General features: G+C 38.2%; 1 protein-coding gene across 2 annotated transcripts in view; it reads right to left on the bottom strand.

Moving 5' to 3' along the window:
- Positions 1-20,069, bottom strand: part of UGGT2 (UDP-glucose glycoprotein glucosyltransferase 2) — a 4,352,373-nt gene that overhangs the window by 2,023,865 nt on the left and 2,308,439 nt on the right. For both annotated transcript variants that reach the window (XM_044072987.1, XM_044072988.1), the window contains exon 23: positions 3,695-3,826. In XM_044072987.1, the coding sequence (XP_043928922.1) occupies positions 3,695-3,826 (132 nt within the window). The remainder of the gene's footprint in view (positions 1-3,694; positions 3,827-20,069) is intronic.

Here is a 20,069-nt window from a genome sequence, read left to right as displayed (position 1 = left end):
ATATATATATATATATACTGGAAAGGGAAATTGTGTATAATAGCGTGCATCACAAAGTTGTCTATTAGCTTCCCTATTGTAATCCAGTCCTGTACAACTACAGCCCCTCCTTTATCTGCCCTTATGATGACCAACCCATGATTATTGGCTAACAACAATATTGTCCATAGAGGTCTTAGAAATATTGTTAGCCATAAGTCTGTAGTTCCTAAATTTGAAATGTAGATCTTTAATTATAGCATTTTGAAATAGGAACACATTATGGTTCATAGGGGGCATAAACAAAGACATGAGATATTTAATTTCATTAGTGATCTTTGAGGTTGTCTGGTCCTGAAAAAATAATTTAAGGTTTAAATTTCTGCAAAAGGATAGTATATTGCTAACAAAATTTTCTTCAGGAACAAAAAAACCCGGAATGAACGATAATCCTTTATTTAAGATTTCCATATCTGAGGCAGTGAGGGTGTGTGAAGAAATATTGGTTACATTTACATTTATTCCTTCCGTATAAACATTTGGAGCAAAGTCTCCATAATGCTTACTTCTCCGATGTTTCCTGCCCCCTCCTCCTAGGTGTAAATCCTGCGGGACAGTAGAGTTTCTCCTTTTCATTGCTGGAGAGCCTGTGGCACCTACTGTATCAGTATCTAATCTTGAAGATGATTCATCCCCAAGGTTTCTACACTATGTGTAGATCCCTATTTTAAAATAGATTTTACATTTCCTTTTAGAGGGGTACCTGCTGGGTTGTGTAAATCGAACATGTTTGTCTCTACCTATATTAAAAGGGTCCCCCTATCGTAGTCCCCTAAGTCTCTGAGGAACTTCTTTTTCTTCCTCTCTTTAAGTTGAGTTTCTAGAGTCATCAACTCATTACCAAGGTTCTTAAGACTAGTGTTGTATGTAGATTGCCCTTCATATTTTTTGGCCAAATCACATAATTGAGTGATGGATTCTATCTCCTTATCTATAATTCTGTTGTGGTGTTCAGCTAGTATTTCAACAAATTTAAGAGACACCTGCTGTTGCACTTCACCCCTTTGTTTCAATAAGATATCATCGGGGTTACTAACTAATGGTTGCGTACGTATACGTAAACCTCTTGGTGTTATTCCTTTAGTCCGATAAGCCCGAAAAAGCTTATAGTGCCACACATTATTGCGTAATTGACGCATATGTTTATTCATATTCAAAATAATATTTTCACAGCTTTCACCATCGGGACCAACATCAGAGCCATTCCCCTCCTGTTCAGCCGTCCTAAGCCCAAATACAGTTAAATCATCCCTATCAGAGGCAAGCCCCTTTAATAAATTATTCAGTTCCATGCTGTTTAAATCCAAAAATAGTAAGATAATGATTAAATGACACCAAAGTCTCTGGAATATCAAATAAGTACGATAGTTATTATATTCCAAATAAATCTGGTCCTTATATCTATAAGACCTTTAGCCGATGCATACATAAATCAATAAGCCCTAGGCCAAAAAGGAAGAATTTACTGTATATAGTATAGTCACTAAAGTATCAGCTGGGTACAATAACAGCCAATAATGCTGTGTCCCAAGATATAATTGGCCATAAGCAGATCACTGTATGAACCAGTAAGCCCAAGGCCATTAAAGAAAACACGTCTTTTTACAATAATGTACTATTTTACTTGATATTTCTGGTGTCAGTAGTCTTTTACTAATACACGAAATGAAAATACATTGATCTAACCACGATCAAAAAGTCGAGGAACACACAAACAATCCGCCCCGATGTAGAAAATCGCAAAAAATATTTAAATGTCTAAAAAATATCAGAGACACCTATAAGCCCTCTCGCAAAAATATATATTAGTATAGAAATACTGCTTATACTGATCCGTAAATGTAGATTCTAAGTGTAACAGCTGCAAAAACCATAAAAGGTAGACTATATGCCAATCTATATGAAGGGTTTAAAGGCCTACATTAGATATTTATGATATATTGTTCAAAGAACAATATCTTGAACAATAACCTGTACAATAGGTCCGAGTAACATAATCCAATTCATATATATAAAAATATACCTCAGCGTTATGTTAAAGACCTAAATAGTTCCCATCAGTATAGCGCTATTGTGCTCTGCATATACAAAATGAAAATAATAAAAATTATTTAAGTGGTTGAGTACAAACAGCATAAGAATCACTCAACTAAGCTGGAGGATCTAAAGCTAATAATATAAGCTACAGCTGTATAAAAAGCCTTACGAAATAAGGGCCCGGTAACTGTCTGTATAAATATTATGTCCCACACGCCATATTCTTACTATAAACATACAATAAACCAATTGTATATATCACACAAGAGCCATTAGTGGTCATGTATACATATATAGCCTGCCTTTTCGAATCATAGTAGTAAATAAAGACTGAATATATAGCTGACAATAATCAAAATTCCTAGTCACGATTGTATCAGGTTAAAATAACCTGGATATTCAATGAATTCAAAATACTGGACCCATAATGACACCCTTAATCTAACTAAATAATGGATATTTAAATACATAAATCCAATATTGTACATCCTACTCATCAGATGATAAAAGGTTTTGATTGGTTCAATATAAGTATCTTAAGAATAACTCTCTAAGCTGGAGACACAAAAACAAACAGCATAGATTAAACCATATAGAAAATGGAAAGATATTAAATATAGTCCATCAATACAAACCCAAACAAGGTTGCGATAACAGCCTGTGTTCGTTTGTGCCCCACACGCCGAATGTCCTTAAGCAAGCGTTCATATAGTCACTCAGTATATTAGAAAACAATCTCCACCCCTTTCAGTTCCAATATAAAAAACTTTTTATGAGTAGTGAACGAAGTCCAAACACGAGGTTTAAAAAATGGATTGTCAAATTAGGAGTTCTCTTTAAACCAGGGCTTAATGAGCATCTTTAATTGGTCACATGTCCTTTAAATTATGTATGTAAAGAATGATTTAGTAACTACACACTAACATTCTTGAAGGCTATGTAAATGTAAAGCCGAAACGGGTCTTTTCTTGTGCATTGGGCACTCTAGCAATAAAGGATTTATTTGGTGCCACTATATGCTGGTCTCATATTTTTTTTTGGATTGCTTTGACTTTGACTGAGACCATGCAGCTGCTGTACTCGCAGCGATTTCTTCTGTTCAACTTACTGATATGAAAACCGTCTGAATCATAAGTAGTAATAAATCTAGTAAGGGTGTTCATCTCTTGTTCGATGACCTTGAATCAAATCCACAAGACCATTATGGGGAGGCAATGCAATGTGCTAGACACAAAAATATGCATCCCTGTCTCTCTCTAGCTTTCAACTTATAACAAAAAAACATCTATGACTACCACTACCACTGGATTCATTCAGCAAGTCATCCATTTTTCAAAATGGCTAAGTATTTAACAATTTTAAAGAGACAGAATAACTTTTGGGGTTACACAGCAAAAAAGGTTATTCCTGTTTATTTAAATTGTTAAAAGAATTAAAAATTATAATCATATTTATGTTAACTAATGTAAAGGAATGGCAAATAACTTACTAGCCAGTAACCCCACACCTGATATCACTGATGTTCCAACCTCACCATGGCCTTCTTGCTAACTAGATGTTACAGCTCAAGGAAGACAGGAAGACATGCAGAGAAATTAATTGTAAGCAGCCCTCTTACCCTTCCATTGCTGATAACTGTCATCTGACCAGGCAACAGCTTGATAACGTCCTGACAAAAAAACTCATGGACACGAAGGAAATCCACTCCTATGGTATTGTACTTCTTCTCAAAAGTGTCAGTATCCATACCCTGTAACAACAGCAAGGAAATGTCTTAGTTATTTAAAGAAAAAATAACTTCAAAATCATTTTGCTAAGAATAAATTAAAAATTGTAGCATCCATATTCCCTATCCAAAAGAACACATATGTTTAAGTTAAAACATTTGTGTATGTTTTTTTATCCCTGCATCTACCTGACCTTCTAGCACCATCATATGCCCTCCTGTCTTATTTGTTTCCCCCTTCCAGGAAGACTATTTCCATTTTCATTTCCATCATCTATGGCAGGCTCGCCAACTTCTGAAGGGGAACCCCTTATTGGTAATCCCTTCTTTAAGTACAAAAAAACAAAACATGCCAAGCCAATCAAACATCACCAGTTTAATACTTCGCCTTCTCAGGATAATTCAGCAATAGAGTAGTGCGATTTAAATACAGAGAGAATACCTATGTAACAATCAATTATTCACTTAAATAATTATATAATTAAAATTAATTAAATTAAGCTTAACCTCTTCTAAAAGACTTATTCATTGCCAAACATTTAATTCCAAATTAAGAACCCCCCAGGGTACATTGTTCCAAAATGTAAAATCATTTTATTTTCTAATGTATTTAATTTCTGAGATCGCAAAAGCCCTATAACTGAACACTTTCATGAAGTTCACCAAGGTTTGGACACTGGCTTTTTCTTTAGTGTTTTAGCACAGCCACTTCTTCCTAGGGGGGTAATTTTGTTCACAAATTACTCACTCATCAGACATATCATTGAGTACAATTCTCTCTCTGGTAAGTACCTAACCAGGTACATCTAACAATGGAATGCCCACAGAGGTTCATAGGAAGTTACTAGGCTATTGGCACTGAGGACCTTATAAGCCTAGCCAAGAGTTTAGCCCATGTTTAGACAAGTCAGCACCCAAAGCTCCTTGTCCAGCAGGGACACAGGTGGAACCCCAGGGGTGTATTTTCTGTTTCCCATCCAGTTATCCAAGTTGCACTTGACAAAGGGTTAATGAGGTACTCTGCTTGACATGGAGAGGGAGTCTAATCCACTGATGGGGTGCCTCTGGAATACAAATCTGTCCTGCCAAGTCCTAATGATGTCACAGGCCAGGTTGATGTTGCGTGTGTGGGTTACTTGAGTGGAGATTGACTTGCGCATATGCAGCAGTCCCATCAAGGCAGGGTCTGAGATCGTTTTGTATGACAGACAGAGATCAGCTCTGAGGCATCTGTATGAAACTGAGTAGAGGCACAGGACTTTTAGCCTATCTGTGTAGGGTAGATATTTTAGGCCCTGGATTCTTCTTGTGAGGAACCTCTGTGGCCTCTCTAACTGCTGCATGTGCTTTGTGAGGTATTTGTATTCAATAACTGGCCTTATAAGGAAAGAATACAGGGATGTTATGACCTCTTTGTCCCTGGATGAAATACCCTTAGTTATGAGGTGGGCCATGTAGAAAGCTTTCCATACAATGGAAGCAACAGGGTGGTCAAAACTCAGGTTGCTATCAACCTGGGTGCCAAATCCCTCATATAGACTGATTGAGTGCTTAGGTTATTAATGTGATAACATATGGGGACGTCACTCTCCCCAAAGGGGATGATGATGCATTTTTTGGCATTCAGCTTGAGGCCATGTTTCTGACACCAGCCATTTGTTTGGGTGAGACCCTCTTGGAGGATGTCCACATCACTTGGGGAATTGATGACTGTGCCCAGCTTGCAGTTATCTGCAAACCTGGTCAGCCATAGCCCACTGGTTTTGGCCTGTATCTCAGAGAAGTATCCTGACTAAAAGAATACAAGACATACTCAACATGTCCTATGCAGACCATCCCAAAGTCTTATTCCTGTATCCTGTCTGCTACAGGCTGATGAGAGAAGATTTATGCCTGGCATATAAGGCATCTTCAGATCCCAGTCTGACGGACCTCCTGCATATCTGCAAAACAGACAGTACTAGAATTACCCACTCTAAAGACTCAAACCCTCCCTGTGATATAAACAGAACATGCTGGAGACACAGGATATACCTCACAGACTACACAGTCTCTGGAACAGGCTCACCCATCCACGAGAAACAGATTTCTTCCACAGACCAAATCAAGTGAAACCTGGACAACTGAATGGGGATCTGGAAATTCACCCCTGGTTTGGCATCTATGTCTTAATGGGTACAGGCAGACAGTAAATTCATTTCCTAGGTCCCTGTTTGTAAATACTTAACCTTACAAGTCCCTGCTTACACTACCAAGGGTACCAGAACTTGTCAGAGATTTGGGACAAATGGCTAAGCTTAAAAAGGCCTAGTACACACCTACAAACCTGTAGCTGCTGCACAACCTCACAGAAAAAGTGCCTATGTGGGATCAAAATACTATCATCCAAGCCGTCAGATGTAAATTCCCCAAGTTTAGGTGGATCAGTGATCCCTTGTTCTGTGCGGGTAGATCCATTCTGTAGGTAAGACTGAGGCAATTGCCTTCAGCTGTTTTCAGAAGAAGGAAGTTGTGACGTCCCCACTCTGGGCCAGTAATCAAGGAGCCTGAATCCTCACCATGGACACTGGGGAGGGACGTTCAGTTGGAATACAAATGGATTTACTTAGCATTTTAAGATTCAGACCTCTCTGCATCAAGCACAACTTCCTTTAAGAGTACACAGGGGACACACTCAGTCTGGGATCTGGGTTTCGTTCTCTCTAGGTCCCCAGTAAGGGTCCTCACTGGCACAACTGCAGAGTTAAGTCCTCAGACGAGTGCCCAAGACAAGACCTCCACCTCTCTCTCTGTGAAACAAGTGCTTTGTGTCTCTGCTCCAAGTAGCTGACACACACACACACACACACACACACACACACACACACACACACACACACACACACACACACACACACACACACACACACACACACAATGTGAGATTTGATTTTCCCACACACACTCACACCTGAGAAAGGCTAGCACAGATTTACTTGTTGTACCCCTCCTGGCCAGACTATAAGGAAGTTATCACTGCCACCAAGCACTACAAATCCAGCTACATAAGGCTGTCAAAAGGGTACCCAATTATACTGAATGAAATTAATATTAATATAAATGGTAATGTTGACCAAACAGTAAAGCTTTCAGGAGTGGCCAGAATTATTACCAAATACATACATGCAAATACTCACAAAACTTAAATATTTTTTTCCAAAAGGACCAGCCACAATGAGAAGTTTAAATATATTTAACAATAAATAAAAAAAACATGAAAATCTAAATATCTATTTACAGTAAACACCTTACTTTCAATCGCAGGAAATTAAAAAAATAATACAGCTGGAAAGATTCACACAGTTACAGAAAAACAATACTTAACTATTCTCATTAAATTTTCTTGACTAATCTAAAAAGTACTGGCCCCTTGTCACTTCCTAGCAAAAGGCAAGATGAAGTAGGTGAGCAGTTTTCCTTATCAGGTTTCAAAACAGAGTGCTAAGAGACTTCGGTCCCCTCTAATATTTAAAACATTATTTATGTACAGAATGACATTGCATACATTTGGGTGACGTCTGGTTCCCATGCAACCCCCATTGCTAGAATCTGTCAGGATTTAGCCCCTATTTGTTACCATGCACACAGACAGAGCTTTGCTCAGATCTGCTGCTGCTGCTCCTGGAAGTCATAAAACCATTTCAAGCCTCTGCCCTCCCAGAGTAGCAATTAGCTCCCTGTTAGAGACAATAAAGAAGGCTTCCCAATACTTAGTTTTCCAGACATTTTGTCTCTGGCTGCAACCAGAAATGTAAGATACAATCTTTATGGCCTAATTTAATTTCAACTATTATTTTTCAAAGTTTGCTGCAGCTGGATTATGATTAACCTCTTGCCTTTCAGTATCCTCTGTTAAAACATATACATTTAATTCAGTTACAATAATGCATGTGCATTTCTTTTTTTTTCTATCAGGGCACAGTGCTTATATTTTTTAAACACAAGCAGCTTTACAAATACATTTTTTCAACACAAGCATCTGTACAAATCAGTTTGGCATACAAATGACATATAATTATTTACAAAATTCCAGCTAGCTGTGCTGGTATATTTTACACATTCACCGCCCTACTTCTCCTCATGTGGTTGGCTGTACCTTCTATCGTCACAGAAGTACTGATGTTGTGAAGGTCAAAAGGGAGTTACCAGAGTGACTGTTGGAGATTTTTGCAAGCCCTGACTTTTCCCATAAAAAAGGGTTCTGTACTGGACAATTCCTGTTTTCATGCAGGAAATTCCAAGGCCTCAGTTGAGGAAGATACAAAGAAAACTTCATTATCCAAATGATCATTAAGAATTTGTACCTTTATTTCGTAAACATTTGCAATCTCAGCCAAGCATACTTGTGCATAATAGAACCCATGACAGCTGCTCAGGAAACTGCATCAGCTGCAACATATGCACATTTAGGGCTATGCTTGGTAGCTTGAGATACTAAAAAAATCATATTAAGTAGAGAAGATGTTCCTTCAGAGGATGCTAAATCAGCAAGTCTTAACATATCTGCAAAGGTTGCAAGCAGAAATGTAGCCACACGAGACTGACAATTTATTGTTCTATGTGCTAAGGTAGAGGATATACAGACCATTTTACCATACCTGGCAAAAGCCTTCCCATCCTTGCAAGAAGGAACTGGGTTAGTAATGGTTAATTTTTCAGAAGTGGATTTTTTTTTGGAGGGGGGGCAAAGAAACTAACGGCGGGTCTGCATGGGGCATTTCAAAACACAAATGTGTGAGTTTGAGATACTCTAGAAAATCTCTCAGGCTTTTGACTGCAGGTGACTGACTATCTGGAGAAGTACACGTAGAACTGAAAGTGTCCTCCATAACATTAATAACAGGAGAAATAGCAACAGGTTTTGTAGTGTACACCTGAATGAATCTGTAGTACCTCTTTTATGTGCTGGATATTTCCTTTTCTTCCCAGTTTTTCAATGGAATAGGTCCTTCATTCTAGAAACTGTATTAGAAAAAATAAATTTTCTCTACAGGAGTGTGACATCCTCACTCTGGGCCAGTAATCAAGGAGTCTAAATCCTCAACACTGGCACTGGAAAGGGACGTTCACTTGGAACAAAAACAGATACACCCAGTATTTCCAGATGCAGATCTCTGCATCAAGCACAATTTCCCTTAAGAGCACACAGGGAATACACTCAGTACAGAGTCTGGATTTATCTGTCTCCCTTCCAGGTTCTCAATATGATTCCCCACTGGCAAAGCTATAGAGTTGAGACCTCAGCTGAGTGTCCAAGCCAAGTTTTCCAGCACCCTCTCTGTGAAACCACACCAATGCTTCATATCTCAGCTCCAAGCAGCTGACACACACACACACAGATCTGATTTTCATACACACACCTGGGAAAGGCTGGCACATATTTACTATGCCTCCTTCGTGATTCGTGGTTTTCGTGATATATTAAAAATGAGACCACAGTAAATCATTTCAAAATTTTTTCCACCTTTAACGTGACCTATAACCTGTATAATTCAATTCAAAAACAAACAAATCTGTTAGGGGAAAAAAAAAAAAAAAAAAAAACATACAATACGCTGGCTGCATAAGTGTGCGCACCCTTAAACTAATACTTTGTTGTGTGTGCACACCCTTAAGCTAATACTTTGTTGAAGCATCTTTTGATTTAATTACAGCATTCAGTCTTCTTGGGTACACACCTGCCATCAATTAAATAGACTCTGATTAAGCAATGGTTCACAGACAGCTTACAAAGCATCAAAGGGATCTCACTGTTGAAAGGTATCAGTCAGGAGAAGGATACAAAAAAAAATCCACAGCTCTGGATATACCATGGAACACAGTGAAGACTGTTATCAAAAAGTGGAGAAAATATGGGACAACAGTGACGTTGCAAAGAACTGGACGTCCCTCCAAAATTGATGAAAAGACAACACAAAAACTGGTCAGGGAGGCTGCCAACAGACCTACAGCAACACTGTAGGAGCTGCAGGAATTTCTGGCAAGTACTGGTTGTGTACTACATGTAACAACAATCTCCCGTATTCTCCCTATGTCTGGACTATGGGGTTGGGTTGCAAGATGGAAGCCTTTTCTTACACAGAAAAACATCCAGGCCAGGCTGAAATTTGCAAAACAATACATCAAGTCTCCCAAAAGCATGTGGGAAAATGTGTTATGGTCTGATGAGACCAAGGCTGAACATTTTGGCCAGAATTCCGAAAGGTATGTTTGGCGCAAAAACAACACTTCGCATCACCGAATGAACACCACTCCCACAGTGAAGCATGGTGGTGGCAGTATCATGCTTTGAGGTTGCTTTTCTTCAGCTGGAACTGAGGCTTTAGTCAAGGTGGACAGAATTATGAACAGTTCCAAATACCAGTCAGTTTTTGCCCAAAACCTTCAGGCATCTGCTAGAAAGCTGAAGATGAAGAGGAATTTCACCTTTCAACATGACAATGACCCCAAGCATACATCCAAATCAACAAAAGAATGGCTTCACCAGAAGAAAATTAAAGTTTTGGAATGGCTCAGACCTAAATCCAATAGAAAATCTGTGGGGTGACCCGAAGAGGGCTGTGCACAAGATATGCCCTTACAATCTGACAGATCTGGAGCACTTTTGCAAGGAAGAGTGGGCAAATATTGCCAAGTCAAGATGTGCCATGCTGACAGACTTCTACCCAAGAAGAATTAATGCTGTAATTAAATCAAAAGGTGCTTCAACAAAGTATTAGTTTAAGGGTGTGCACGCACAACAAAGTATTAGTTTAAGGGTGTGCACACTTATGCAACCAGCATATTGTATGTTTTTTATTTTTAATATTTTTTCCCCTAACAGATTTATTTTTCAATTGAATTTTACAGGTTAAAGGTCACATTAAAGATGGGAAAAGTTTTGAAATAATTTATTGTGGTCTCATTTTTTTATATCACAAAAACCTGGCATTTTAACAGGGGTGTGTAAACTTTTTATATCCACTGTAGTTATATCACCACCAGACACTCCAAAGCCAGCTACTCTAAGGTCATCAAATATATACAAGTACTCTCAGAGATTAAAATATTCTCTAAAAGACCAGCCACAATGAAAAAATTAAATATATTTAATAATAAATAAGTAAAGAACATGAAAATATTAAATATCTATTTACAGTAAACATAGTTTTAATCACTGGAAATACTAAAATAACACAGATGAACAGATTCAGACAGATACAGAAAAACAGTGTTGTTCAATTTTCCTGACTGATCTAAAGAATTACTATACCCCCTTGGCTAGAAGCTGTCAGGATTTAGCACATATGTGTCAATAAGACACACACACACACACACACACACACAGAAGCCTTGCTAAGATCTGCTGCAGCTCCTGGAAGTCATAAAACAATTTCAGACCTCCACCCTTCCAGAGTAGCAATTAGTTTACCCCAAAGACAATGCAGAAAGCTTTCTAGTACGGAACTTTTGTCTCTGGGTGCATTATGAACTCTAAGATGCAATCTTTATTGCCTAGACCCAGCAATTTAACTTCAGAATATTTTCAAAGTTAGGTGGCTTGAGATTAACCTCTTCTCTTCCACTATCCTCTGTTAAAACATATACATTTAAACAGTTGCAGTAATACATGTATATTATATTTCTTTTTCTCTCCAGCACGGCACACTATTGGTATATTTTAACACAAGCAGCTTTACAAATACATTTTTAACACAAGCATCTGTACAAATCAGTTTGATATACAAATGACAAAATGGCATATAATTCTTTACAAAATTCCAGCTAGCTGTGCTGGCATATGTTACACATCCACTGCCATACTTCTGGCATAGCTGGCAATACCTCACAGGGTCACAAGGAGAATCCAAGGAAATATTCTCCTTAGTCCCCAAATCCAAAGAAGCTGGCAAGGACATCTAGGAAGCATAGTCCAGGCCTCCTCTTCTAACTCTAAGAAAGAGTCATTATGTCAAGAAGATGAAGAACTTTCCCTTTTTAAATGTGAAGTAGAAGATTGCAATGACTGAATGGCTTTAACTCATTCCCTCCAATGGAGCTCAGGAAGTTTGCACTGTAACATCCAATGGGCGAAGTCTAAGCCATTTGACAGAATCAAATTATGTCCTGACATTTCACACAAATGTTCATATCTCTGGAACCATATGGGTTATGAAAGTAGTATAAATAGCAAACCCTTCAACACAAACTATTTTATAGTGGTAGTATTCTTTAGATTCTAGGTCTTAAACTGAATTTTATAAGCCCTAGTAAACACAGTAGCTATTACATTTGTAATATTTTGCAAACAACTTATATCTCAGCAACCACTCGATTTATACACATACTGTCAGTAGCATTTTATGCATCTAGCCAAGTGCTTTCATATGAGGCTAAGGAGTTCTGTCTGTGTTACTTGGTTGTTGAAATATTTAGAAAATATCAATATAAATCAATATCATAAAAACAAGAGTTAATCTCTCTTTACCTGCACTAGACAGAGGTCAAATATTAATGCAGTTGAGTTTGCCATTGTGTAACCTTTAAGATGAAATATTTTAAAATTTTATACACAGCATGGTTTTGGAAGTATTGATGCAAATATGAACAAGCAATATTTTATGCCTAGTGGAGTCAGTAGAAGTTAACTGCAGATGCACCTGGAGGCATCACTCATATGTAATGAGTTAAAAAGCCCCTTGGCAAAACTGAGCCACTTTTCAACTTCTCTGGCAGAAGGGATAAAAGGTTGTGAAATACACCTGGAAGCATCAGAAATCCATACATCCATTACAAGCCTTGCTACCTCTTACCTAATTAAGAACAGTGTAATTCTGTTGGACCCTTCTAACAGTATAAGAAGGGGTTCTCCCTTCTCAGCTTTAGCCGTACATCTGGTCTTCAAGGATGCCCAAGGGTCCCAACCTTGAGTAGCACCAGAGGGGTCAGGAGTATCCAGCAGACAGTATGGAGTCTCCAACAGGACTACAGTGAAAGACAGTACTGAAACTCCAATATGGCCAGAGTGAAGTTGCCCATCACAAATATCTGCAGAGTGGCTGAAGGTGGAATCACTTCAGAAGCCTCTTTCATAATCTTTCTTTTAATCAGACTTGGAAAAGCTGACATCTGAGGAAGTTAGCCAGACTCTATAGACGAATGGGTAGGGGTCTTCAGCCACTGATTTTTGAGGAAAATGCTGTTACTTTAACTTCTGATAATCTTGGGTGTAAATGACAAGCAAATATGGCAGGACTAGACATCGTGGGCCTCAATTAGAAAACACACACACAGACTATGTGGGAATCTTTATACGCTAACTAACGACCACACAGACGCTTCCTTTTTCTCCTACACAAAAAAAATAAAACAAATTCTCACAAATTTTTATTCAAAACAGGAAGAAAAATCATCTTGTGGATACTTCTCTTGACAAAAGCTGAACAATCTAACAGCAAAAATTCTGCAGACATAGCAAAGTCAGAATCTGAAAGAAAACTTCAAAGGCAAGAAAGCTCTACATTTTGGCACCCATACATCTGGTTTTATAGCAGCATGCCCTTGTGCTTTACTACATCTACAGTACATGAGGAAGGCACCCAAAAGTTTCTGTAAGCTGGCCAGTTATCCAGTCCTTGGTAGAACATGTGCCACATAGCTATATGCAACAGTGATGTGATGATTACTATCAAAATATGCTATAGATTAAGAGATTACAGTACTCCCCAAAAAATATCAAATAGATGACTTTGCTCTTAAAGGTAATGCTACTGGCACTTGTGAATATCATTATTATACCCTTAACAATGCTGAATGCAGTTGCACTCATTAAAAACATGTAATAAAAATGCAACAAGAACTAGTTAACCAGTGCCAAGATTCAGTTAAGCTATATTCTTCCAGAGACACCCATATCATAATTTAAAACCAGATCCAAATTAAATGCAAGATAAATTAAACACTACTGTACTGTTTGATGACTGCTTTGCCTTTTTTGATAAGGGAGAGTCACATCATGGAGGTGAGAAATGGTTTTGTAATTTAATTGTATTTTATTTCATATGATTCCATGACTTATTGCTTACTTCAGGAAAGTCCCCATTGCAGAAATTTGTACTGTGGACACTTGATCCCTAGTACACATTTCTACCAAACATCATTCCCTCGATTGCAGCTTGAGAAGTTGGGTCACATTTAGGAAGTCATTAATCACATAAGGACTCAGACATCTGAGTTTTGAACTTGTGTGGTCCTTTGTCTACTCCACTGTCATGGGACACTTCACAATTCAGCCTGCTGATCTACAACAGGACCTTTCTTGATGAGTCAGAACTATTCTTCCGCCATCCCTCTGCAGATTATCTGCCTTCTGTCAATGACTAATTTCAGAGTTTCCTATATGGCAGGCAGTTACAATGTTCTTATCTCACTTTTTCTAAAAATGCTGTGTAATTTCAGAATACATTCATTATATCGAACTCATTTAATTCTGAATCCCAAAAGATCAGACAGAAAAGGCTGAAACACAAATTCTCAAACTACAAAAATTCAAATGCATTCTATGATGGAGGGGTAAACCCCCCAGCACCCTCCTTCTCCTGCTACTTTATATACCAACTAAAAGACTGCACTACATTGAGAAAAGGGCAAAAGGCCAGTGCCCGCTGTACAGTGAACTCATAGAAACTACCAGCTTTTTTTCTTACTTCAAAGAAAGCCTGTTGAATATGGATTTGACTTTTATTGCTCGATCATTTGCATTTTGATCATCTGAGATTCAACACTACATCTCTCTGACTTTATGAATCTATCTCATAGTTTTTACATTATTTTCTAACTTACAGCAATGTGCTTACTGTCAGATAACAAACCTGCAAACTTTAAAAATGAGTGCTGCTTTGTGGCTTGCATGTTACAGCCACTCCCCTACTGTGGTGTTTTTCAAGCTTTTCTTCTCCTGTGATTCAATACTCAAATGGCAGTCTGGACCATGACCCAAAGAGAAATATATAATGATATATTCATAACCACAGGCTACAAGACAATGTTTATGACTGAATTAGGGAAACTCACAACGCAGTTACTTGTACACATCAGTGAGCCATTCATTTGACAACAAAAGCTCAATAAACGAGTAAATCAAGTCATTCTTACATGTTGTGAACAAAATGCCCAACACCCATGTACTGATTATATCTTAATCCAGTCAGGAGTGTATGTTGACAATGTAATATGTCCACTATGTGCACTGTCAAGTTCGTCCTTCCCTTTTATGTTTGAATCACATAATTGTTTAGAATTCCAAGTCGTACCAACAGGACAGAGGGTTACAAATGTCAGTAACAACAAAACTGTACAAATATATAGCAAAGGAAATATTTTCTGAACATGAATCCACCATGCAACTTAATGACTTGCAATTGCACCTTAAGTGTACTGACACTAGATGAACTGCAAAAACTAATGCAATTTTTCAGGTGGTTTGTCCAGACCAATCAATGACTCTGGGCTTTCAAAAGAAAAAGGACTTTTCACCTTGCTATAGTTGTTCAGAACTTCACACTTAGTTGATGGAAAACAGACCAAAGCCATCAGGAAGAAAAGCAAAAAGGTAACCATAATGTTCCTTTCATTTTATCAGTTTTGTCTTCCCTGGTGACAGTCTTCTGTGTTAGGAACACTTGCTGGCATAAGCAACTATGGTTTTAGCACTGTTTCTTGTAGCAACAAAGATTTATGGAAAGCCAGCAGCTTTTCACAATGCAACCAATCGTTAGTGATCTTTTCTGTAATCTTACATTTAACTGATTCAAAATAGAAAAATATAAGCTAAATATGTGGATGCCATTGCCCATTTGTCATTACTTAAGAGATTTACTAAATTCAAGCTCTTCTTAACCAGAAAACTCTTCATCTCATTCAGGAGTGTCTATATTCTTACTAGCAACTTGTCACACTGCAGCCAAAGAACTTCTGCCTGATATAGAAAATTTGCATCATGCAATGTTTCAAAAACCTGACAATTAAATAAGCTACTTTTAATGAAATTAACAGTTTTCACTACTTCTTTCAGAACAACCTGCAGGCATACGCTTGGATGGCAAGGCTATAAGGTGAATGAAATGGTAAACTATGTTACTACTTCATACATATAATACTTGTGTAAAAATACGGCTATACCCTGCTGTCAAATTAATTTATTCATCATTTGTAATTCCACAGCAGTTAGTACACTTAATTGGTACTTTCTAAATAAACTCTGACCCAGTGATGTAAATATCGTTGACCCTATTTTGTCTGACTGTAAATCTAGGCAACAAAGCAAATCCTCCTGAAAAAAACACTTTGCCATGCATACCTCTTATAAACTAACTGCATTTTCCACTGTGAAAATGCAGTATGGTTTATTATTCTACTATTTGAAGCTGTTGAATTAATTCATGTGATGACAATGATTCCGTATTAGGAGGATAACCTGTTGGGAGCCCCCAAAAGTATGTAACTGAGGAAAAAAAGAAGGCATCTTATAAAATTAAACTAATGCCATAGGAAATCCTATCTGGTTGCTTACAACTGGGGGGGGGGTCATAAAAAAAAGCAATAGGAGTTAATGTCGAAGGATATCCTTGGAAACAAAGCTAGAAGCTGTGTTATACTGACTGCAAGGACTTTAAAAATTCTGTTTTGGACTTAAACAACAAACAGTAAGGACACAATATTTAACCAGAAGCAAACCATTTCCACATCAGATGTTAGATTTTTTTCTGAAAAGTTTGTCTGAATCTATTTTCAAATTCCATTTGGAAGTAATGTACTGTTTGCAAATCATTTTGAAAGGAAAATGGTTTAACTCACTTATTACAAATAAAGAGTTTTATTATCTAACTGAATGTTTGTGGCTGAGGTTTTACTTATTAGCTTAAGGGGGTAAGTATTTCACTGTTACCTGCAACTGCTCAGAGCTAAATGTTAACATTTAAATGTTAAAAGGCTGGCTTCTTTTGAATGTAGACAGTAACATGTTCATGTCTCATTACATTTGACTAAATGGTAGCAATGTTTTTTGTTCAGGACACAGAGGTGTGAGATATACAAGCTTTACATCAAAAGGGAAGAAAAATATTTAAATTCTGCTTAAATATTTTAAATTACAATTATAGTAGTGACCTGTGTGGTAATACTTTTTGGTACTTCTCTGTTTTTTCGTCCATGGTTCAGCCAAAAAGCTATCTATTTGGATTTTTTTAGTTTGTTCTGTCATCTTAGTTTTGTAGCCTAATTTGCAATTGTGTGAAGATTGTGTATTAGTGCAAGATTTTAATACTATTTATACATTATACTGCACTTCTATTTCCATAAGTAGAATTACTTGTACAGCTTTTTGTATTTTGAACCCAATCACAAGCTTCAGTCTTGTAGTTTACTGTGGCAGGACTGTAATCTACCGCCAGCTTTGAGCCTCATTTAATTATTTATTACAGTATTAATGGTAAATCTATATACAGTCTGCTGCCCTAGTCTGTGGTATGATTAAAGTAGTAGCAGTATTGTGAATTCTTCTCCCAGATTTGTTCTTCAATACTTTTTACAGTTGTATATACTTGCTTAAAGTTGCAATCTGTGCTCAGATTACAGCAGTGTGAATTCTGATCCAGGTGGTGTGCATCAGTACTTTCTATAGATGTATATACCTGCTTAAAGTTTCACTCTAGTACCTTACTACTGTTTTCTTTCTGTTCTTACTGAGACATTAATCTAAAAAGTTTCTGAAATTCTAACTAATGGTCATGAGCTCCTGCATTGGCGTTATTTGGCTGGATCCTTCTCTGGCAAGTCTGCTATATTTGGCATAGCGCTACATCCACCAAAGAAGTTTTGTTCAAGACTCTAAGAGTTGTGAGATACAAGCTTGTCATCAGAAGGGAAGGAAAAACATTATTTACTTAAATTCTGGTTAATTTTAAGATGCACATATAGCGACCTGTGCAGTAATAATTTTCTGTACTTCTCTGCTTTTTATCCATGGCATTAGCCGTAAAAGTTATCTGATAAATTTGTTAGTTTGTTCATAGGTCTGTACTAGACTATCGACCATCAGGGTCTTTATAAGTCTAGCAGTGCAACCCAAGCCAGTTTTGTCCTCAAGTACACTGGATGCCTACAGGGTGTGTGTGTGTGTGTGTGTGTGTGTGTGTGTGTGTGTGTGTGTGTGTGTGTGTGTGTCGGGGGGGGCATGTTAGATTGTGATTAGTTAACTTACTGTCAGCCTCTGTCCATAACAGACACAAGGGTCAGACCATGAGTGAATGTACTATTTCTTATCCAATGATTAAGGTTTCACTTGAAAATGGTCAGGGATGAACTCTGCTTGACATGGATGTGGAGCCTCTTCCATAGTGCAGGGAATCCTCTGAGACACATATTGGTCTTTCCAGCATCTTTTATTTATTTCACAGGCAAAGTTCGGTTCCAGTGATGCTAGAGCTGTTTGTTTTGCAAAGATACAAGAGATCCATCAGAGCTGGGTCTGAAGAGGTCTTATATGCCAGATAAAGAGCACCGCTCAGTAACCTGTAGGAGACTGAGCAGAGAGACAGGGCCTTAAGGAGATCTGTGTAGGACAGGGTATTCATACCCTGGATTTTCCTGGTGAGAAACCTTTGAGGGCATTCCAGCTGTTGCAGGTGCCTGGTTAGGTACATGCCAAAGGGAGCACTGTATTCAATGATGGGTCTGATAAGAGCTGAGTATGGTGGTACTATAACTTCCTTGGAACTAGATGCTATACCTATGCTTATGAGTTGGGTAACATGGAATGATTTTCTTACTCTCTTGGTTATATGTTGGTCAGAAGCCAGCGAAATTACCATCATCATATTCTCACAAATTCCTAAGTACCATGTCAACTCTTAGGGGTGTTTTATCAATGGAGTAATAGGCTTTTGTGAATGACTTCCCATACGGCACTACAATGCATTTCTTTGCTTTGAGTTTTAATCCATGGCTTTGGTACCAATCACTTGTTTGTGTCAGTCCCTCTTGTAGGATTTTTGTGTTGTGGGGGGAATCTACGATAGTTCCCAATTTTCAGGCATCTACAAACTTGGTGAGACAGAGGCCTTTGACAATTGCCTTGACGCCCAAAAAATAGATGCCAAACAGGAGTGGACCCAACACAGAGACCTGGGGTACTCCACTGGTGACCGGTCTACTGGTGGAAGTGGTATCATCGATCCTGACTTCTTGGGTCCTATCTGTGAGCCAGCTAGTAATCCATTGAGTTATGTAGGGATTTATGACTAGTTTGTAAACACCTGAGTGGAATATTGCATTGAACATCTTGGCCAGGTCAAGGTAGGCAGTGTGCACCTTTTTTTTTTCTCATCCATAGCCTTGGTGACCCTCATGAAGAAGTATACCAAGGTAAGTAGGCAAGACCTGGCCCTCCATTCACTTGGTCCATAATCTGTTTTGAGGTCCTGCTAGGTCATGTCTGAGACTATTTAGGAGGCAACTGGGGAAACTGTAAAGACCCAGAGAAGCAGCCTTTTTGGCCTTAGCGAATGCTGTCAGAACCTGCTCCCTGTTGAAAGTTGGGGGGGTTATATGCTAGAAATGATTTCATGGGGGGAACAGGGAAATTAGAGCAAAATTTATCAGCTAATAGATTTGCTATGTCACCCTATTCAGTGAAGGTTCTGTCATTTACCATCAGTTCTGCATACTGCTGTGTGCTACCTTTAAGGTAGCTGACATTGCTGAAGAAGGCTTTGTGATTCTCCTTCATTTGAGTGACTATACTGATGTCATAACTGGCCTGTTTGGACCTAATTTGGGACCTTAAGTCTTGTAGTTTCATTTATAGTTGTGTGCATATTGTGTATTACTGCAAGATTTAAGCATTACTTCTGCATTACACTGCACTTCAAGTTCAATAAGTAGAATTACATGAGTGACATCCCCACTCTGGGCCAGTAATGAAGAAGCCTCAATCCTCACCACTGACATTGGAGAGATACATTCACTTGGAATAAAAATGGATACACCCAATAATTCTACATACAGCCCTCTGCATCAAGCACAATTTCCCTTAAAAGCATACAAGGAAAACACTCAGCTCGAGGTCTAGGTTACTCTCTATGTCTCTCCCCAGGGCCCTAGTAAGGCTCCCCACTGGCACAGCTGTACAGTTTAGTCCTCAGCCAAGTGCTGATCTTCTATGTGAAAGCAGAGATTCATGTCCCTACTC

This window comes from Protopterus annectens, chromosome 5.part1 (assembly GCF_019279795.1).
Source record: "Protopterus annectens isolate FY-2018-M chromosome 5.part1, PAN1.0, whole genome shotgun sequence".
NCBI lineage: Eukaryota > Metazoa > Chordata > Ceratodontiformes > Protopteridae > Protopterus > Protopterus annectens.
This window is presented reverse-complemented; position numbering and strand designations above follow the sequence as displayed.